The following is a 22,660-nucleotide window of genomic DNA, read 5'->3' as shown; positions in this document are numbered from 1 at the left end:
TGATCTTCCATAAACACTGACCCTAGGAGTGAAGGACTCCAGCACCATTCCATTTCATCCCATTCAGTTTCTGTTATTAAAATGACTACGTGGACAATTTCCTGATGTGAGTAGAGGAGTTAAGGTCTGCATCTGACAGTCCTTCCCTGCATCAGGCATGCAATACCCACGGCCTGGGGCAGCTTTAACATCCTCACAGATTCTTATTCATTCTGTACCAGCTGTTGCTTTTGTTTCTTGCTCAGGACTGAGAGTTCATGGAGGTCCTGGGCATTTCTTTAAATTTTATTTATTTTTTTGCGGTACGCGGGCCTCTCACTGTTGTGGCCTCTCCCATTGCGGAGCACAGGCTCCGGATGCGCAGGCCCTGTGGCCATAGCTCACGGGCCTAGCCGCTCCGCGGCATGTGGGATCTTCCTGGACCGGGGCACGAACCCGTGTCCCCTGCAACGACAGGCGGACTCTCAACCGCTGTGCCACCAGGGAAGCCCCATTTCTTTATTTTTTAAAAGTTTTAATTTTATTTATTTTTGGCTGCGTTGCACCTCCGTTGCTGTGCATGGGCTTTCTCTAGTTGCAGAGAGCAGGGGCTACTCTTCGTTGCGTTGTGCGGGCTTCTCCTTGCGGTGGCTGCTCCTGCTACAGAGCACGGGCTCTAGGCACATCGGCTTCAGTAGTTGTGGCTCGCAGGCTCTAGAGCGCAGGCTCAGTAGTTGTGGTGCACGGGCTTAGTTGCTCCGCGGCATGTGGGATCTTCCCGGGCCAGGGATAGAACCCGTGTCCCCACTGGCAGGCAGATTCTTATTCACTGCACCACCAGGGAAGTCCCCGGGCATTTATTTTCTATATGAACCCTTCCTAACCAGGGTCTTGTAAGAGTGGGCTTTGCTCTGATCCTCATCCTAACATTTAGATATGTGGTGTCTCCATTGTTATTGGAAAATAAGTTAACCATTTTTTCTTTGTAAGTAATTAATCTTTGTGAATTTTTCGCTTTTGTAAATTTGTCACAGCAATATTCACTCTTCCAAGAGAGGGTAAAGTCTCCCTTGAGAGAAGTAAGTTCCAGGAAAGGAGATGCAAAAAGCTAGCATCATTGCATAACTCATTGGCCAAACCAGTTCAGAGGCTGCTGTCTCCCCATGTGCCTAGGACCTCAGTGTGGGTGTCAGAGAATGAGCCTCCCCCCTGCCTCCTGCCCCTGAAAAATAATAAAAGGCAGCCAATTTCCAAGAGTACCCCTTTCCCTCCAGCTTCTCCCACACCCCACATCCAAGCTCCCGGTTGCCACATATTCCATCTTGAGGCTGCTGACCGACTGCACTTTATAGAACAGGGGTTCCCAACCCCTGGGCCACAGACCAGTACCGGCCTGTTAGGAACTGGGCCGCACAGCAGGAGGTGAGTGGCAGGCGAGAGACAGCAAAGCTTCATCTGCGGTTCCCCACTGCTGGCATTACCACCTGAACCATCCCCCCACACCCCATGGAAAAACCGTCTTCCACAAAACCAGTCCCTGGTGCCAGAAAGGTTGCGGACCGTTGTGACAGAGGATACGGGGTTAGGTAGGGAATGAAAGAGGAGTTTCTAGGACTTGGCAACTAGGATGTGACCCCTTCAGGTTACTCAAACAACTTGTTTTAGAAACACCCAGCGTTTAACCATGGAGCAATGTGACTGGGAAGGCAGATGAGGTTTCAGGGAAAGGTCTGAGAAAAATAAAAATAGTCTTGGCTCCAGAATGGAAATGCAAGCCCTGTCAAGGGTACTTCCAGAAGATTTTTCCTTTGGCTGGTCATAGCCGGGAGCTTTCACATAACAACAGCATCCCAGAGAACATGGCTATCACAAGAAGAGCAGACCGCAGAAGTTCTCCATGGGGGCCTGGAAGCCAAGGCAGGCAAGGTCTTGGGTCTACCACAAAGCTGACATCTTGGCTTAGAGACTGCCTTTACCCTCAAATGCCAACACCAAGTCACCCAGATTCCCTCACCCTTGGAGGAGGGCTGTGTGTGTGTGGGGTGACCAACTCACCGTCATCTCCTCTGAGTTCCCACTGGCTACCTCCACCACCCTCAGGGCAGGGTCCACCTTCACCTTGGCGCGGGTCATGAACTGGATGACAGATGAACTGTCCTGAGGAAGAAACAACACAACTCACTGTAAGACTTTTCAATCACAATGGCTGGGCCCCGAGGTCCCAGGCAGAACGGAAATTCAAAGATTCCATGTGAACCAGGCAAAAATTTCTATCACTGAATGAGACAAGAGATTTCCAGTCTCTCTCTTGAGGATTCTTTCATATCATAGTGGACGCTGAAAAGCTCTGGAGTTTTGCTGAGTCATCAACACATGCAGGCTTGTGTGCTGTGGTTTCCAAGTGGCAGGAGCCAGATATTTGGATCTTGGTATTGACATATTCCCAAAGAGCAGAGAATAAATAAAGCTGTTAATTGTGTACAACAAATCGAGGCCTGGCGTTCCATAGAAAGTATCTGATTTACATTTCTCAAGCATCTTCCTGCCTTGACCACAACCCTCAAACTCTCCACATGAGTTCCTTTTAACTCTTTCTTTGCTCTTAAATGAAGCTGGTTCGGGGGGTCAAAGCCATTTAAGCTTTGAAGAGGGTACCTGATGGAGAGATGAGAGGGGGGAAGCATCTAGCTTATACAGTAAGTCCCCCCACGTGTGAACGAGTTCCGTACCGAGAGTGCGTTCGTAAGTCTAACAAAGTTAGCCTAGGTACCCACCTAACACAATCGGCTACATAAATAGTACAGTACTGTAATAGGCTTATAATACTTTTCACAAAAATATTACATGAAAAACAAACACAAAAAATAAAGAAAACATTTTAATCTTACAGTCCAGTACCTTGAAAAGTACAGTAATACAGTACAACAGCTGGCACACAGGGGCTGGCGTCGAGTGAACAGGCAAGAAGAGTTACTGACTGGAGGAGGGAGAGGAGGTGGGAGATGGCAGAGCTGAAGGATCGTCAGCAATAGGAGTCGGAGGGCAAGCTGCAATGTCACTCACGCCTGATGCTGATGGAACGCACGTTCACGTCTTTGAAAGTTCACAACTTGAGGAAGGTTTGTATGTAGGGAACTTACTGTAATTAGGTGATGGCCCGATGAGAAAGGGGATGGGGGGAGGGAGGGTGGCCCAGGAAAGACTCAGGAAGAGCCCACCAGCCATTGCAGGCAGAAGCCTTGGTGTGGGCTCAAAGCCACCAATCCAGATAATGAGAGAATGGCTCCAAGGCAGTAAAGGAAGAGTTTGGAAGAAGACAGGGGCTGGCAAACTTGTCACTCAAAAAAAACTGCTTCAGTGAGTTCATATTAAGCAGTAAATAATTTTGTATGCAGCAATCTTTTACCAGTTTAACAGTTCTGTAGATCTGTGGTTTCATGGGTCAGGATATACTGTCTTTTCAATCTTAGATCGTCGTCGTCATCATCATCTCGGACACCGCTAATGACAATAATAATAACGATGATGATGACGACGATAACTGTCAAAGGCCGAGCAGACGAGGAGCCTGGCATAGAACAGGTGCCTTGTGGTTGTAAAAAACCAATACTTTGGAAGAAACTGGAATCCTCTGATGATTAAAAAAAATCAGATCCTACATTTCAAATGAAAACTTGTTAAGGTCAAAACAATAAAACCTCAAATTCCCTTGTCTGTGGCCAGACCTTCAGGTCAAAGGAAAACTAACAGAAGTGGTGGCCCAGGGAACCACAAGGCTGGTTCTGCTCCACATCCTTAGGGAGGCGTGGCTGGCCTCGGGGGCCCGACAGAGGCTTTCCTCTGCACCTGGGATTTCTGCTGGTTTCTGCTGAAAGGGAACCAGTAGGGAGATCGGTTCTCCAACATCCGCATACAACACCCCATGGCTTCCTGCTGTCTTGGGATGCAGACTAGGCTGGATGGCCCACGGGGACAGCAGTCACTGGGACATGTTCCTTGGAAAAGGGTCACCATTGATCACTGAGAGAGAAAGAGAAAGCTGCACAAGACCAGGCCAGAGCTGGGGACAAGGAAGGCTTGAGGCTTTGCGGTTAAATTTGTACTAATGACTAATTTATAAGTGCAAGCAGCAGCCAACTGGGTTGAGGCTGAAAGAGAAATCAGAGTGGCTTCCTGCCATCAGTGCCGTATCAGGGTTCTGTCAACAGTGGCAAGTGTGGCATAGGGAATAAAACTGTCACCAGGGCCGTTTATCGAGAAGGTGAACAGGATGGGTAAGCATACAGAATCATAATCCCTCAACCTGTCCTGGGGACCCAGGACAGTAACGCACTTCCTGTGATACGACATTCTGGAATCATAGGGTGACCAGGGGTGCTCTAGTTCATGCCTGGTCCTCTCCCAACACTATCCTTTTTAAAGGGAGAGGTACAACAGGGAAGCAGTGCTGTGTGCACCCAACTTGCCCCAAACCAGTTTCCCTCCAAAGAATCCAGGGAAAGCAGAACTGTTCACAGCTCTCCACCAGCCGGAGTCGGAGAGTGGGTAAAACATCCTGTATCCCCCTGTGCCTGTGACTTATCAGGCCAACATGTTACTGCCATGCCTAATTTAAAAAATAACACTGGAATGACTTTTCTAAGGATCTTCATTTATACACTGACAGTTTTATACAGACTAACACATTTAGTTTTTCCAAAGGAAAATAAAGAGAATCTCTGTGGCTAACATGCCTATTTTGTTTTAGCTTCACATGTGATTATTTTAGAAGCATCTTGTTGGATGTAGCCTTTCATACTCAGCAGCGTTTATGTTAAAATAAATCATAGTGAATGTGTATGATTTTCTTAAGGGCCACCAATTCATGGACTGAGGTATTTTTTATGAGCCACTTTTATAAACTTATAATAGCAAAGTGATCTGAGATTCGCTGCTCAGTGCTCTGTAATGGTCTATGTGGGAGGGGAATCTAAAAAGGAGTGGATATATGTGTATGTATAGCTGGTTCACTTTGCTGTGCACCTGAAGCTAGCACAACATTGTAAATCAACTATACTCCAATAAAAGTAAAAAAAAAAAAAAAAACCCTAAAAAAACAAAAGTTATCTGAGATTCAAAAGTTGTAATTCTGAAAAACAAGGTGCCATCTAAACAAGGGGTTGGCAAACTATGACTCATGGGTCAAATCCGGCCCTTTGCTGGGTTTTGTAAATAAAGTTTTATTGGAACACAGCCACACCCATTCAGTTGAGTATGGTCTATGGCTGCTTTCACAATACAATGGCAGAGTTGAGCAGTGGCAAGACACTGTATAGCCCATAAAGCCTAAAATATTTACTACTGGCCCTTTAAGGAAAACCCCTGATCTAAAACGTGGTCCCCAGAACAGCAGTATTGGCATCACCTGGAAGCTCCTCAGAAATGCAGACCCTCAGACTCCCCTCTGAGGAATCTGTGGTTTAACAAGGTTTCCAGGTGATTCTGAAGCAAGCTAAAGTCTGAGAAACTCAACTGTGCAAACAAAACACCTAGGGAGCTTGTTAAAACAGAGATGCTGATTCCCAAAGGCTGGGTAGAGTCCAAGATTCTGCAGTTCTAAGGAGCTCCCAGGTGATGCTGATACTGCTGGTCCTCCAACCAGGCTTTGAATAACAAGGGTCTGGTATGTTTCCCTGGCATCACCTGCAGCAGAATCACCAATGGTGCTATCCAGGGCAGTTTTCTAAAGGGGGCAGGCAGAGTTTGTTCTGAGGAAACCAATTCAAATGCTTTTAAATGAACCCCAATAGTACAGCTTCCCAGGGCTTACCTTCTTCAGTATTTCTGTGTTCAGCAGCATGTAAATGTCTATAGTACGACTTTCTTCTTTAGCCAGCGCACTAAGATTACAATGCATTGTTAGGCAAGAAATTCCTGGCTTTTCGCAGTCCTGAGAAGAACAAACAGAGAATGATCAAACCGTATTAAGAACAAAGACAAGAGCACAGCATTTATAGCACAGAGGGCTCTGTGAGCTTCTATTCTGCGGACCAAGGCCACTCCAGGTAGAGGAAATCCATAGGAAGATGCAATCATTCCTTCTTGCCACCAGAGGGCAATCAAGGGACTTCCTTCCCGGCAGGCACCAGAACATGCCTTCAAGTCTAAGAAGCTCACTGGTGCACCCTACCAAAAAACTGGATTTGCAAGGAGAAAGAAGGGTTTTTTTGGTGTTGTTTTTAAAGAAGCACATTTACATATTTTGGGAGCACTCCTCTTATGAGTTTTGAACACAAGGTGCATGTCCTAGATCATGTGATTTCTGCCTGTGAAGTGACAAATACACTTTCATGCCCAGTTTTTAGGTTGGGCAAATTAAAGGGCTACAAAGTCACATGACTCAAGAAACCACAGGAGTAAAGAAACACACGTTTAACCAAGAAAACACACGAATTACAGCTAGAAACCTAAATTCCAAATTTAAGTTACAAAGGAGGAATTCTTTTGTATTGTAGGATCCAAAATGTGCAAACATACCTTCACGATGTTTCACATGTGGGGTAAAAATTTCAGCTAGATACAGAGTTGCATCCGTCAAACAACTAAATATCAGTATATCTAACAATTCTAAGAGCTTCAAAAAAAATAGCTGATCGGGCTTCCCTGGTGGCGCAGTGGTTGAGAGTCCGCCTGCCGATGCAGGGGACACGGGTTCGTGCCCTGGTGCGGGAAGATCCCACATGCCGTGGAGCGGCTAGGCCCGTGAGCCATGGCCGCTGAGCCTGCGCGTCCAGAGCCCGTGCTCTGCAACGGGAGAGGCCACAGCAGTGAGAGGCCCGCGTACCGCAAAAAAAAAAAAAAAAAAAAAGCTGATCATCAGCATTATGTAAGTAAAAATATTCCAACCTTCCAAATGGCAAACAGTCCTACTACTTCCACTGGAAAAAAAATTGAGGAAGGAAATGTCAGCGAGACGTGCCGTAGCCGAAATAAGGAGCTGAAGAGATGTAACCAAAGACATGGAGACAGGAGGTTGTGGAAAAGCATCTGATTCCATCTTTAATACCTTCACTTTTAAAAAAGTTGAGGTATAACCTACATACACTAAAGAGAATAGATCTTAAGGATCCATCCTGATATATTTTTACATACGTTTATAACAGATCAAGATATAGAACATTTCTTGCACCTAAGCAGGTTCCCTCATGCCCATGACTGTCAATATTCCTCCAAAATTAACTGCTACCCTGACCTCCATTGTCATGGATAGCTTTGCTATTTCTGAACTTCATGTAAGTCAAATATTACAACATGTGTCCTTTTGTCTCTGGCTCCTTTCACTTAATATCTGTGAGATTTACTTATGTTGTTGGTGTAGCAGTTTTTATTGCTCATAATACACCAGTGTATGGGTACACTGCAATTGTTTATACATTCTCCTGGTGATGGACATTTGGATTGTTCCCAGTTTCTGGCTATTATAAGATTGCTGTGAACATTCTTGTCCATGTCTTTGGGGGGATACAAGTACCCATTTCTCTTGGGGATATACCTGGGAGTGGAACTGCTGGCTCATAGGGTACAGATATGTTTAGTTTTAGTATATACTGCCCAATAGTGGTATACAAAGTGGTTGTATGAGAACCATCACTCTTGATTAGACTCATACTAGTGGGAGAAATGTTTAACTTTGTGCTTGGTGGGTTGCAAAGGTTTTCCCTTTGCCAGCCAATGGAATTAGAAATGTAAATTTAACACTTTGATAGAAACCTCAGGCTGAAAAATAGGAGTTGACTACAGTCCTTGTGACTTCCTAAGCCAATTGATTAAAACCAGATTTGGGAAATAATAAATGCCAAATAGAAGACTGGCTTCTCATCTCAGACTTGCCTTCCTAATGAGGACCACCCATGTTAACCCAAGCAGTAAGCAAATTCTTACCAAGACTTTTCTTCCCGACTTTGTGAAAAAAGCAAATATTGTATGGAAGATATTTTCTGGTTCTTGAGGGATGATACAGGGGGTTGGGTTTTTCTGGAAAGAACAGTTTCCCTTCTCCTGGCCCACCTGAAAATGAAAAGAAACCTGTCAGAGTGGTCCATCCCAAGAAAGGATCATGAGCCTGGAATCCCTTATTGTAGAGGAGGTTGCGGTAGAGCCCAAAGTCAACTGTTCCCCCTGGTCCATTCTCCAGGGGACAATAATGGCTGAAAAGCTGAAAGGCAGAAGTAGTAGCATCAACAAGGCCAAATAATAAAAAACGTGGATGCTAAGTTGTTAAATAATTGAGATGGCACACAACATGCAAGTGAGTTGTGACCAAGGAAGAGTGGACAAAATAAACTTTAAAAACATCCTTACAGCAACTCTCTGAAATGAGCATTCATGTCCTTTGTCTGGAGAAAGAAACTGAGGCTCAGGTTAAATTACTTGCTAACAATCACACAGACCAGAACTCAGGTTTTAAACCGAGATCTTCTGAGTTCCAGCCTTTAGGCATGGCCCACTGTCAGAGGTTTTCAAACTGTGTTCCACGGAACCTCTAGGTGCTGTGGAACCCCTCAGTGGATTCCCTAGAGAGGAGAAGGGGCACCAAGCAGGACTGCTCTGGGTTCCCATCTCTGTTCCAACTAGAGCATCAACCACACATAATGTCATTTAAAACCAGGATTCTGCTACCAAAAAAAAAAAAAAAATGTGGCATCCACTGCATTGAGCCATACAGGAGCTTATATGCCCTGGGAACCCTTGCTGAGTTACCTGATTTTGCTTCTGACAGCTTTTGAAAGTCCAGTGGAAAAACAATGCTGAGCAACAGCAACATTAAAAAAAGATCAAAACAACAGTACATAGTCTTCCATGTTGGTTTCTTTAAGAACAATACTATTTTTGATGCCTGAACTGGGGAAATGTTGAAAAAAACAAAGCCTTCTTTATATATCATCATATCACACTGTGTGTAGTTGAAGCTTTGACATGACTTAAGGTCAAGTTGCAAAATTAATCGTTAGTAATTCATAATTTAGGATTGTGTTTACAATCTGATTTCTAACCAGAATCATCTACTTAAATGACACTCTCCTATCTTTAATGCCTTTGAGTAAAATATAGTGTGTTTACACTGATTCAAGAATGTTTCAGCTTCTCATTCATGGTAGGGAGCAAGGTCTAGTTTAAAGTTTTTACGTGGAAACTTCTAACTTAAGCTAACAATGCTAATCTTTGAACAATGAACTTTAAAACAAGACCTCCAAATTTAATCTCTATTTTATCTTTGGTCTGAACACATATGCCAGGATTTACTATATATGCTTGAAGATAAAGATAAATAAGATGAAGGTTTATTTCCTCAAATTAACTCTTAGAAAATAGTGTTGCCTTTAAAAGTCTCTCATAGTTTGGGGACTTACTGTTCTTTAAAATGCACTGCATTTTGTTTGTTTGTTTTTGGCTGCGCCTCTCAGCTTGTGGGGACCAGGGATTGAACCCGGGGCCACGGCAGTGAAAGTGCCAAGTCCTAACCACTGGACCACCAGGGAACTCAAGGGACTTACTGTTCTTTAAAACAGTAAGTAATTTGGTACTCTCTCAATTGCTTTATTCGAACCACAAAATCTGGGAGGACACACCAGTCTGAAATGGTCTCAATCAGTGTTGGTTTTGGATGCTTTTCGAGGTCACTAGAAGGATTAATGGGAAGGAGGCAATGAGATTTAACATAGATGTGGTGATTATTCCTGGGGTGCAACTGTAAGTTGTGATACGTATTTTAAAGCTCATTTTTGGAAAGCAAAACATTAGTTGATTATGTCGTGAGAATCAAGAACAATCACTTCTAAGACAGATGAGAAAAACAACTGCTGTAATGTTATGCAAATAGGTATTTGTGTCTTACAATAAAATTTCAGCATCAAACATGGATTCAAAATGTTCCGCATTTCAAATAAATTAGATGAATTGAAGATGAAGCTTTGGAATACTGTCAACTAAAAAAGTGGCTTTAATAATGCTATCCATTGATCTCAAAAGATGCACATCTGCATAAAATCATTTTGTGAAATGTGTGAATAAAAACAGTAATATAAATTAAGGTAGTATTCTTTTATAATTTTAAGTGTGCGACTACATGATTAGGTTAAGTATTACAAGTAGGTATTTACCTTTCTAATTTTTTTTTAAATTGAGGTTAAAATTTACATTCCCTAAAAATGCCCAGATCTTAAGGGTATAATCTGATGAACTTTGACAAATGAAATCACCCACATAACCACCACCCCAGTGAAGGGACAGAGCACGTCCATCCCTCCAGAAAGTTTCCCCCGGCCCTTTTCCAGTCAATTCCCATCCCCAGCCCAAAAGCAATCACAGTTCTGATTCCTGTCAAGTTGGCCAAAAATCTGTTAAATTTACCTCTTTAGAAAAGTGGTGGATTGTGTTCTTTGGGGGTTGCCCTCTATTTGGGCATATGTGGCACCTCGCAGATAGAAAACATTTTGTTCATTGAACATTTGAGAACTTGAATGTGTGTGCTCATGTTAATTCCAATCATATTTCACTCAGAAGCATGTGGGTCTCCACTTTTCCTGTTTGTCTTCTGGAGTGGACATTTGCTGAAAAGCCGCTGGAGAAACAGTTCTTCTGCAGCCCTGTGGGATTCATGTTCTTCTGTGGAGATGACCAGGCCTGGACCCCCAAACACATTTGGTCTGGGCTGAGAGAGATGGAACTCTGAGTCTTGCAGGATGCATCCGTTCCTAATTAAATCAGATATGGGGCAGAGCTCCTCCTGGCTCTGCAGTGGGCGATTTGGGTTTCCAAGCAGGGAGGGGAAGTGTAGGAGCAGAGTCCCAACCCAGCCAGGTTCACTGTCATGCCCACAGGACACCAGCACCTTGGGGGAGGGTGCTGGGAACCACAGGGTGAGGTGGGAGGAGCAACCGGTGCCAACACGTGGGGCACAGACACAGCTTGGAGCTCCATCTTCCTCTTTTCCCCTAGAGTCTTAGGGGCCTGTGAACAGAGTGATGACAGGGACGTGATGTGATCTGATGTGACATCTGATCTGCCTCAGGGGAATCTGGAGGAGGGAAGTGGAGGCTGAGTCTGTGGTGAATGAAAGTCTCGGCCAGTCGTGCTCCCGACTGTGGTTACATGGGAATCACTTCAATCAGGGAAAACAACGTTTTTCCGGGAGGTTCAGGGTGGTCCTCTCTCAAAGGAGGCAGAAGGTTGCTCCGTGCTGCATGGGTCTGGTTCAGACCAGTTAATCTGGTTGTAGACACTCCCTCAGCTAAAATGAGCAACTTGGTCCCTGACCAGGGTCATGAGGGCAAGGGATTGCTCTGTGTGCATGGATAGAACGTGTGTGATGGACAAAACGGTACCCGACACTTGTGCAGCCCTTACTGCGCACCCCTGTGAGGCGAGTGCTATTACTGTCAGCATTTTACAGATGGGGAAGCTGAGAGGCAGGGGGGGCCAGGTCTCCCAGGGGGCAGGCAGCAGAATTGGGCTGGAGCGCAGGTCATCCAGCTCCAGAAACCTGTTTGCAACCACTTCCCTGCCTCTTAGGTCCAGAGGCTGAGGATGGGGCTGGGGTAGGAGTCATGGAGGGGTGGGGGGTGGAGGTGGAGGGAAACCATCCCTTCCTGTTCTTACCCCAGTCAAAGGGAAGGAACCATGAGCCTACAAGCCCAGGAATCCCAAAGTCCTCCACCCTGACCCACTTCTGCTCCATGGGAGATAAAGTGCCTGCTGGCTGGGAGGCCAGGCCACTCCATGCTGTCTCAGGCTGGAAGGGAAACAGAGCATCCTGAATGTTGTTTCTGGAAGGCAGCTCCAAGATCATACGGTCCCATGGCCTTGGCTGACAGTAAGGAACCAGAGGCCCCGAGTTCCGTGACTCGTCCAAGGTCACATGATTGGTTGGTGGCAGCAAGCGGCACCCAGTGAAGGAATCCTGGGGCACAGATGGCCTTGATGAACTTGACGGTCCTGGGCTCCTAACAGCTGATGCAGTCCAGGTCTCTGGGGCCTCAGTTTCCCCACCTGTGAAATTAGGATGGTGGCCTACGTGATCACTAAGGTTGTCCTCAGTTGCTAATTATGCCCCTTGAGGATTCTCCTGCATTTTCATTAGAGCGGGGGTCACCTAATCTCCTGCTACATAGATAAGCAATTACTGAGCACCCACCCCCCCACAACTGGGTTCTAACCACCCTGTCTGGTGGTGAAATCATCAAGGAGATGCAAGGTTTTCTTCTTGCAGACAATCCAAGCACTATGGCACTCATATCCAACAGCTTCATTTCCGTGGCTGGCCAGGGACTCTGCGGCCACTGCCCCCTGCTCATCCCTGTCCACCCACTTCTCATCTATTTTCCAGACTCTCTGAGTCCAAATGCTTCCCATGACACGGCTGCTCATCTTCCAGGACCTCTGGGAGCTGGAATAGGCCGTATCTACTGGAATGTGAATAAAAGAACTTTACCAAACACACAAAAAAGGACACGAGGATACAGGACACAGTGTTAAGGCTGAATTTGGCAAAGGCAGCTACTGAGGGTTTGCTGTTGCCATTTGGCCTCCGCCTCTCCCCTCATCCTGACCCCAAAGAAAACATTGTGCAAGTTGAAACCAAGAACTGGTGGTGATTTGGGAAACTGTGGGGAGCCCAAGAGAATGTGGACATCACTGGGTGGCAGAGTCCGGGTCAGCCTGGGTCAGAGGAACCTTCATAGTCAGAAGTCTTCAAGGGCCCAGGCCTATCCGAGGATGAAGTGTCCTCAGTGCACTCCAGGTAGCCTGGCAAAGCCTCATTCATGAAATACTGGGTTTAAAGTATGAACTGGGGCTGATTCATGGGTAAAATACTGAAAAAGGGAATTAACTCTCTGGGTCGAATTTATCATTACCTGCCACCAGGTGGAAAAGGACCTCTAGAGCTTTTGCTAAAGGCTCTCTAGGGTGTGGTGGTCTGATAAAGGGGTTGTAAGAAACGGCACTTCCTGTGGCCTCTACTGAGGGGCCACATGTTGTGGCCACGTGTTGTGGCCTCAAAAGAGGGGTCTGTACAAGGTACTTATTGCTGTTGGCTGACCTAGAGTGAGAGAGAGGACACAGGTCTCTCCCAGGTTCCCAGGACACAGCAGCCTTAATAGAGTCCCTGTCCCTGGGCCTGAGGGACAGGAAAGTCCTCCAATGTGTTTTCTAAGTCTCTTGCTCCAAGTACATCACCCTGGAAACCAATTCCAGCTGCTTAAGGCCCCATCTCTACGCAAATATAAATGGGAATAATACTAGCTAACACTGGGTGCTATTCTAAGAGCTATGGGATACACTGAATCCTTATAACACCCACTCACAGAGGGTACTATTATCAGTAAGTGACATATAATTTATTATCTAAACGGGGATATTTTTGAGAATGAAGTCAGGGAGTCAACCAGACAGAATAGCAAGACAGAGACATAGATCAGGTATGAGCCAGGCACACTGGGACATCTGGTCTCCTGAGGTTTCACCCCCATTTTACAGATGAGAAAACCGAGGCCCAGAGAGGTTAAGGAACCTGTTATGTACCTGTCAGCTTTGACTGTGGAAGGAGTACCATCTCCAAAGTCTCCACCACGAAGCTCCCTGTCCAGCCCCACCTTCCTTGCACCCAGGATGCACAGCCTCTGTTCCATCATCTCATGGTTTATCCTTTCACAGCCCTCAGAGCAGGGCTCCTATTGTGATTGTCAATCTTGTCTACAAATTTCTCTCTCAGCCAACAAGTCAGTCTCTGTCATGAACTGCATCCCTGACTCAGAGGAGGTGGCATTGCAGGTGAATTCTGGAGGAAAAGAGAACCTCTAGAGAGTAAAGGGAGCAGGGGAAGGGAATTCCAGGCAGAGGAGAACAGCATGTGCAAAGGCATGGAGGTGCAAACAGTAGGCTTGAGTCTAGAGAGCCTGGGAGTTCAACGTGGTCAAGCATTGGATGAATGTTGGGGAGTAGTGGCCAGAAATGAGGCAGGTGAGGTGAGCCTGGACACAGAGGAGGGCCTTGTAGGCAAATCACAGAGGTAGGAAGTTATCCAGAAGGTGGATTAACATGTCTCAAAATTAAGGAACCACTTTTCCTTAATTATTGGTATTATTGGTATATTTTTGGTGTTATTGGTATATTTGGTATATTTATTATTATTTTTGGTATTACTGGTATTTTAATTTTTATTTATTTATTTATTTTTGCGATACGCGGGCCTCTCACTGTTGTGGCCTCTCCCGTTGTGGAGGACAGGCTCCGGACTCACAGGCTCAGCGGCCATGGCTCACAGGCCCAGCCGCTCCGCAGCATGTGGGATCTTCCCGGACCGGGGCACGAACCCGTGTCCCCTGCATCGGCAGGCGGACTCTCAACCACTGCGCCACCAGGGAAGCCCTACTGGTATATTTTTAACAGGCTAAAGCATGGATGTCCCCTTTCTACCAGCATCAGCCTCATTCCTTAACCATATTCCAGCTGGCTGGGTTCTAGGGATGGGAAGGGTCACCAAAGTGTCCCTTGGCTTGATGCTCCCTGGACATAGTACATAGGAAATAAAAGAGAAATGGAAGATTAAATTAACAGAGGAATAAACTCAGTGACAACAGTTCTGCCCAGGAGCCAATCCTTGCGTCTCCACCAATGTGGGTCTTGGGTAAAGTCTGGTCTAGAAACTATGTTTGTTGGAATGACCTGGATTAAAGGGGGGCATAGGTTCATTTTTTAATAACATGTGTTTCATGTTAACTCACATTTATCTGTTAATCGTTGACTTTCTGTTCTCTGTTACATCCCTGGACCACTTTTCCATATCATGTGACACCGATCACAGCTGATGGCAACTGGGTAAACATGACCCGTCCCCTGACGGGTCCACCTGCTCCTCTGAATTCACACGCCCCTTGAGCTTAAAAAAACCCAGAGAATGTTTTGAATGCCTACTTTGCTAATTCAATTACCTACTGCCTACTCTTGGAACCACGGTATCTGAAGATAATACAGTCCCCTTTCTGCCACGGGAGGCTGAACGTTGACCACAATAGCTTTGCCGATATTAATTTTAGGACTCCAATGTTTGAAATAAATATAGCCCTCATAAAAGGGTCAAGAAATGACACCAACTGGTTACTTAGGCCGATAGAAGATGTTTACTACTAGAAAGAGAAATAAGAGCTACATATTTTCCATTCAGCAAAACGTAAACTGTGATAGTTTTTTTTACTCTTAAAGAACCCTTTTTATTATCTTTTATGTTAAATCATATTGCTATGATTTTCTTGATATTGCCGAAAGAACAGTGAAAGATGACAACATTTTAATAATAAATCCTAAGAAAAATACTTTTATGTATCACCGTTCATTTCAAGACTGTATAATGCAGACCCAGAATAACCTAGAAGGGTTAGGTGCTCAAAGTCTCCATTTATTCACTCTGATTTCTTCAACCGCAAAGACATTATAAAAACAGTGATAACCATCTTGGGTAGTTCCTTATAATGGATATGCCCAGCTCTATGTTACCTATGTATTTGAAAGGTTGAGAACACAATTTGTGTGTGTGCACATCATTTAAAGGTAGGAGCTGTCAAAGGCATCCTTTGGTAGACCTCTCTGAAGAGTTATGAATTCTTTTGCTTTGTGAAAAGGGTCCCCTTGCTTATCAGTTTGGCAAGTTCTGATTTTCTGATATTTACTTCTGTGTGTAGCTACAGACTTCAATTTGTTCCTACAAATAGACAAAAAGGAGAAGCATTTTGATGATCACAACAATACAAGGTAAGTTAATATGAGGTTCTAGCTTTGGACAGGCCCTCCTAGCCTCACTCCGCAAATAAAGAGCTGAATTCTGGTTTTGAATTGAAATGTGTAAATGAGAGCACAGAACAGCCGTCCATAAATAAGAGCCTGTTGACAAACCTGCAGAGTTGGAAATGGAGCAGAAGGAGCAAGAAATGTAACAATGACCTAGGGCCTTTTAATTTCTAGAAAGGGAAAGACAGCAACTCAAAAAAGCCTGAAAAGACCATAACTTCAACTCCAGATGTCCTCTCTCTTTCTAGCTGAAAAGTTATCTTCTAAATGAAAGACTTGCCTCCCCAACCCCCTTCCCCATCCCTTAAGGCCATCAGCACTGGGAAAAATTGCATTTGATCTGAAAGGTCAGTGTGTTACTGAGACCAAAACTGAAACAGGAAATAAAGGGGCAAAGCCTCAAAACCAACATTCCAGAGGAAAGAGAGAGCACGATCCATCGTACAATTTTGTCCTCTGTATGAATATGCTATTATTTCATAAAAGATATCACTTCTTATGATAAAAGGCAATGATTTTTTCCCACCAGCTCTAGGGTTTGGCTAAAATAATGGTGTTCCTCCCCATCCCCCACACCCTTTTCCTCTGGGTGTCACAGGCCAACATGCTGAAAAGTCAAGAGTGCAGGCCACCACCAGCCTGCCCTGTAAAACAGCATTCATTTACATTTTATCAGAGAAAGCCAAGTCTCCCCCACCCCACCCCAGCCCTGCCCCACGAGGCCCATTTCAAAGCACGGGGATGGCCTTTTACTGGAGTTTAAGTGATACAGATGGGATGTAGTTTCAGAGAAGCAGTGACACCAAAGAATTTCCAGATGTGGTCAGATTCTCTTTAGCAAAAAAGAGAGACATAAGAATGTTATCTGAGTACTTGATGTGCATGCCAAAAATACTTTCCTTCCACAGATAATGAAACATTTTGGAAGCAGAATGGTTTGTTGATTTGAATAATAAATGAGTCAGTAGCCCTGATGTGGGACATAACACAGTCCCTGGAATTGTATTGGCTTATTTAAGCTCCGGTTCTAACTCTTGGACCCATATTATAGTGAAGAGTGAAGCTCATACCCATCTTACGTTAAAGGATAAAGCAACACACCTATGGAACCACTGAGTTATCTCTGCATTTATTAGATGCATCACTTTATTATTCCTCTTTTACCAAAAGATAAATAACAGTCATTTTCTGGATGCTATGTTTCAGGCATAAGCATCTGTCTAACCTCTTACACTGGTTTTCTGAGGGGATACGCATCAGAGCAGTGAGAAGAGAAACCTAGATGTCACTCATTGAATCTAAAGCTTTATTAAGACTTCATGAGAGTCCTGAAACATGCTTTCGGTCATATGTTTAGGAGAAGTTAAGTGGAGTTAGCACCCTGACAGCTGGGGAGATAATGACTTCTCAGTATCTAACAAAGTTGAGAAAGTTCCTTTTGGTCAGAAGAGGCTTGGTGGGTCTATCAGAAAGGAGTTTTCCTGTTTTCGTGCTTCTGATACACACACAATTAGTCCTCGGCAGGTTCAATGAGAACCATGTGTTTCTGGGCAATGGCTGATGTGTTCTGTTTATCCTCAGTGAGATTTCCTGTTATCAACTTTGCTAACACATCACCCCTGCAGTGACAGGGCTATGTTGCTCTTAAGGAATGAAAAAAGGAAGAAGGAAAGTAAACTGCATAACCACCAACTTCTAAGGCCCATTTATGTTGGGAGACCAGAGAACACAGGCGCCTCAGCATCATCACGTGGATGCTGCCACAAAGCGTTAATGCTTCTAGATGTCACAGCAGCCGTGCGCACGAGCCCCGCAACCCCTGATAGGTGGAGCCCTCAGCCAATGGGGAGCTGGTCTTACTGCCTTGATTCATTCGCTCTGTCCACAAGGGCTAAAGGGCAGTCTCTGAACCACACTGTGCACGCGCAGCCCAGGCTGGAGCTCATCCCCACCTTCCAGAGGGTGCAGGTCAGGTGTAAGCTTGCCCAGAAACACACACGCTTTCTCCCTCCAACCAAACTAAAAAATTGACCCAAGAGCCCAGGAACGTAACTCTTGCTCCAGAATTCCATCAGCCATCTCCCCTAAGTGTTTGGCTTCTGTTGAGAAAAAAAAATTACAGCCAACCTAATTCTGACCCATTTCAGGACCTGATTATTCAACTCACATTCAGACATGTGCAGAAAGAAGGAAAAATTTAAAAAATGGTTTGAGGTCATCACTGAAATCAGCAGACTTGTGTGTGTGTGTGTGTGAGAGAGGGAGAGGGAGAGGGAGAGGGAGAGGGAGGGAGGGGGAGAGAGAGAGAGAGAGAGAGAGAGAGAGAGAGAGAGAGAGAGAGAGAGAGAGAGAGAGAGAACGTCTTCGTAATATCTCTGATCAAAATTTGTGGAGTTTAAGTTTGCTCTTCAAAGCCTTCATTTCTAATAAGTGATTCAGCCCCTTATTTCAAAGTTTTACATTTTTACTTTTTCCCACATTGAAATTAAAGCAACCTCTGTTGTGGGTGAAGGGAAATTGTCAAAACATCTCTTCTCAGGGACTGAAATTCAGTGCACATTTTCCGAGTTCCTGGAACGTATGAGGTGCTCATTAGATGTGCGGCAGGGTATGTAGGTGTCTAAGGACACACACCCTATCCTAACGCCCAGAGAAATATTTGTGATGGTGATACTAACAGAGTGGGAGTAGCCAATGCTTTCATTTATTTGAGCACATACTGCATATAGTGCATATGTGCATAGAGTCCGGGCACCAAACACTAGGGATGCACAGAAAACAAGGCAGCTGTGACCTTTACTTCCATGGTGTTTTTAGTCTTCTGGAAGGAGACAGACAATTAAAAACAGTAATTTCAGATAGTGGTGAGTGCTATGAAGAAAACAGCACACAGGGTAATGGGACAGAAAGTTGATAGGAGGTTTGCAACTTTAGCTAAGGTGGTCAGGGTAGACGTTCCTGGAAAGGTGAACTTTGGGCTCAGATCTGCATTATGAGAAGGAACCAGCCATGCAAATATTTGGGGGAAGAGTGTTCTCAGCAGAGGCAGGTGCAAAGGCCCTGAGGCAGGACGATCTGGGAAGGCATCTGGGAGGGCTTGAGGGAAGAAAGAATGTGTGAATTGGGTCTGGAGGAATGAGTGGGCTTTCCAGAGCCAGAGGGAAGGGAAGGGAGAAGCATTAGTAAGGTCAGGAGGCCCAGGGAAGTGCATGGTGGGTGGGTCAGCAGCCTTCGTGGTCCAGAGTGGCTGGAAGACAGGGTCAGGGGTGAGGTTAGGGGCAGAGGAGGTTGCAGAACATGGCCTGGAAAGGTGGGAGGATCATGCAGAGTTTTGGACCTCATGGTTTTGGCCACTAAGATCTCCTTGTTGATCTTTTTACAGAGAACCTCAGGGCGTCTCTGAGAGCTACACTGGGGAATTATTAGGAGTAGAAAGCACATTTTCAAATGGTAAATCAGGTCCTCCCTGCCAGAGTAATAACCGTTTGTGATGAGGAGAGCTTGGATAAAAAGGCATAGTACTTGGGGCTCAGTTTTGTTTTAAGTAAATTTGTTTTGTTTTATTTTTTGGCTGTGTTGGGTCTTTGTTGCTATGTGTGGGCTTTCTCTAGTTGCAGTGAGTAGGGGCTACTCTTCATTGTGGTGCGCAGGCTTCTCATTGCCATGGCTTCTCTTGTTGCGGAGCATGGGCTCTAGGCACGCAGGCTTCAGTAGTTGTGGCTCGTGGGCTCTAGAGTGCAGGCTCAGTAGTTGTGGCGCACAGGCTTAGCCGCTCCGCGGCATGTGGGATCTTCCCGGGCCAGGGCTTGAACCTGTGTCCCCTGCATTGGCAGGCGGATTCTTAACCACTATGCCACCAGGGAGGGGCTCAGTTTTGAATTTTTATTTATTTAGATACTAAGAGAACCAAGAGAATGGCTTAGGATGGGAAAAAGAGAACTAAAGGAACTGTGATATTTTGGGGAAGAGAAGTGGGAAGAATGACTAAGTAACAGCTCAACTTCTCCACAGAGGGAGCTAGGCAACTGTTTTCCATTTTAACTCAGAAAAGGTCGGGAAATTAGAGCATGATGAACTGAAGATAGTCATAAAAAATGGGATTCAAGGCATATCAGAATGGCTTAACCTGGAGAACTTGTTGGAAGCATGGTTCTGTTGTACTGGGGAGATGTCTCAACTGTATTCTGTCCAACGGCAGAGGGTTGGATCCCATAGCACCCCACCCCCACCCCATCCACCCCAGGGCTGGAAATCCATCTGCCCCTATTGGAGAAGGGTTTCTTCCCCTCCCCCCTTATCTTCTCATCACATAAGCTCTATTATTAACAGTTAACTTTACATGACACCATTTAAGTTACAGGATATCAGGGAAAAGAATGAATATCACCCAAACACTTGGCATCCTAAGGAGGGTTTCTAAGCCTTGAATTCTTGTTTGCAGGAACCTCCCAACCAGGATGAGCGGTGATTTGGTTTAGGGTGAGTCCTCGAATTTCTACAGAAAAAACAGAATGAAGGAGAGGAAGAAATTTCTACAGAAAAAACTGAGGGTGAAGGGGCTTGTGTCTCAGAAGACAAACTTACAGTTACCAAAGGGGAAAGGGGCGTAGGGGGAAGAATAAATTAGGAGGCTGGGATTAACATACATACACTACTATGTATAAAATAGATAACTAACAAGGACCTACTGTATAACACAGGGAAGTCTACACAATATTCTGTGATAATCTGTAAGGGGAAAGAATCTGAAAAAGAACATACATACATATACATATATATACATATATATATAAAACTGAATCCTTGTGCCGAACACCAGAAACTTACATGATATTATAAATCAACTACACTTCAATTAAAAAAAAAAAAAAAAAAGCATGTGTTCACCAAGAGGGAAAGTAGTAGACACTGAAAAAAAAAAAAGTGAGTTTGCTTTGGGTTATTTGCTGGGTTGCTTTAAAGTGCCAGGCTTGGCTTATGTACAGGTTATGTCTTGGCCTCCAGCAAGCCTGCTGCAGGGAGATTTCTTGTTGCAACTACCCTCCAAACATAACTAAGTCATAAAACCCAGGACTTTCCTCACGCAAAATGTGCCTTAACAGCCAGCCAGCTTCAAAAATCAGTGTTACTGTCGACTGCTGTGGTAAGCGAGATAAGTGATTCACTCTGGGAAGAAAGCTCCCCCAGAGTGAGTGCTGACGAGTACACACACAGAGACTCCTGGTTTCCAGTTTGGACTCGGACACCACCGCGCAGGGGCAGCATGCGGGGTTGGAACTGCAAAGGAGAGAAACCAAGTAGCGCCAAAATCAAGGAAAGGGAATTATCAGAAAACACAGACTTGGCAAGGCCTTATGAACAAAGAAGATCACCTTACAAACTCCTGCGACAACTTGAGTCCTCCCCCACCCCAACCCTGAATGAAGGTCTCAGCAAGACCTGCTCTGACATTTCTATTTAAAATCAGAAACTTCCCCACTCTCACCCCCCTTTGCCTCCTTTATTTTTCTCCAGAGCATTTCGTATTATGTACTATACATTTTACTTATTTATTACTTGCCTCTACCAGAATGTAAGCTACACGAGGGCTGGAAATTATTATTTTTTGTCTGTTTTGTTCCCCATAGTAACCTAGTGCTTGCCATAGGGTGCATGCAAAGCATTTGCTGAATAAATGAAGGTGTGGATTAAACCACCCCCCCCACCCCCCAACAGCCTTTCGTGGCAAGGACTGTCATCACCATTTTATGGATGAGGAAAGGGAAGCTCGGAATTAAGTAACATGCTTTAGACCACAGCTTAATGTGCAAAGGAATCACTGGGGATCTTGTTAAAACACAGATTCTAATTCACCAAGTCTGGGTGGCACCTGAGATTCTACCTTTCTCCATTTCTCACTTCCAGGTGATGCTATGGCTGCTGGACAGCTACAAGTCCAGACAAAACGGTGTTATGAGGCCTTGCAGTGGCTGTACAGTTTAGTGGTCAAGAGCAGACATCAACCTAGCTATTTACTGACCCTGTGACCTTGGCCATCCCTTTTGTCTTTGCCTCTGTTTCCTCATCAAACTATCATGAATATTAAAAGAATTTGTCCAGGTAAAGTATTTAGTACAGTTCCTCACCTATAGTAAATTCTTAATAAAAATTTATTATCATTATTATTGTTGTTATTAATATTATTACTACTACTTTTTTAGCCTAAACCTAACAGCTCCTTCTCAGAATACTAATGGAGTATTATTATTTTCTACTTCACCAACATAGGAAAAGCCTACATTTAAGCTGAGAACAATGACCACTCACATCTACTATCAAAAAGTTAGAAACTTCTACTATATATACTATGTGAGAATTCTGAGGCAGGATCTGAAAAGTGGAATTGTTGGTATTTGTATTTTAAATTCTGATAGTTACTGTCAAATTGCCCTTCACACCAACAGTATTTGGGAGTGCCCATTTGCCCTCATCTTAACCAACAATGGATATTAAGAATCTTTAAAATTTTTGCCAGTTTAATGGGGGGAAAGACCTCATTTTCATTTGAGTTTGCATTGCTCTGATTACTGGTGAGGCTAATGTTTATTTGCCATTAAATTTTTTAAATGTTTATTTGTCATTAAAATTTCTTCTGTGAATTTCCCGTTCCTATCCCTTCACCCATTTTTATAATTTTTGGCATTTTCCTTATTGATTTGTATAAGTTATTTATATATTATTTGTCTGTGAACTATGTTGCCAGTATATTCTCCCAAATATCCTTTAGTTTTGTTTATGATATATTTTGATCACACAAGATTTTGGTAATTGTATAGATTTAAATGTCAGCCTTCTCTTATGGGTTCTAGAATTTCTGACT

At 44.5% G+C, this 22,660-nt stretch overlaps 1 protein-coding gene across 1 annotated transcript in view; it reads right to left on the bottom strand.

The window, feature by feature from the left end:
• Nucleotides 1–22,660, bottom strand: part of ITGA9 (integrin subunit alpha 9) — a 348,367-nt gene that overhangs the window by 26,327 nt on the left and 299,380 nt on the right. The window contains exons 24-26 of the mRNA XM_029244105.1: nucleotides 7,900–8,025; nucleotides 5,789–5,908; nucleotides 2,035–2,136 (exon numbers count right to left, since the gene is read on the bottom strand). Of these exons, the coding sequence (XP_029099938.1) occupies nucleotides 2,035–2,136; nucleotides 5,789–5,908; nucleotides 7,900–8,025 (348 nt within the window). The remainder of the gene's footprint in view (nucleotides 1–2,034; nucleotides 2,137–5,788; nucleotides 5,909–7,899; nucleotides 8,026–22,660) is intronic.

Source organism: Monodon monoceros, unplaced genomic scaffold, assembly GCF_005190385.1.
Source record: "Monodon monoceros isolate NGI ecotype Baffin Bay Population unplaced genomic scaffold, NGI_Narwhal_1 Super_Scaffold_3, whole genome shotgun sequence".
NCBI classification, from domain to species: domain Eukaryota; kingdom Metazoa; phylum Chordata; class Mammalia; order Artiodactyla; family Monodontidae; genus Monodon; species Monodon monoceros.
This window is presented reverse-complemented; position numbering and strand designations above follow the sequence as displayed.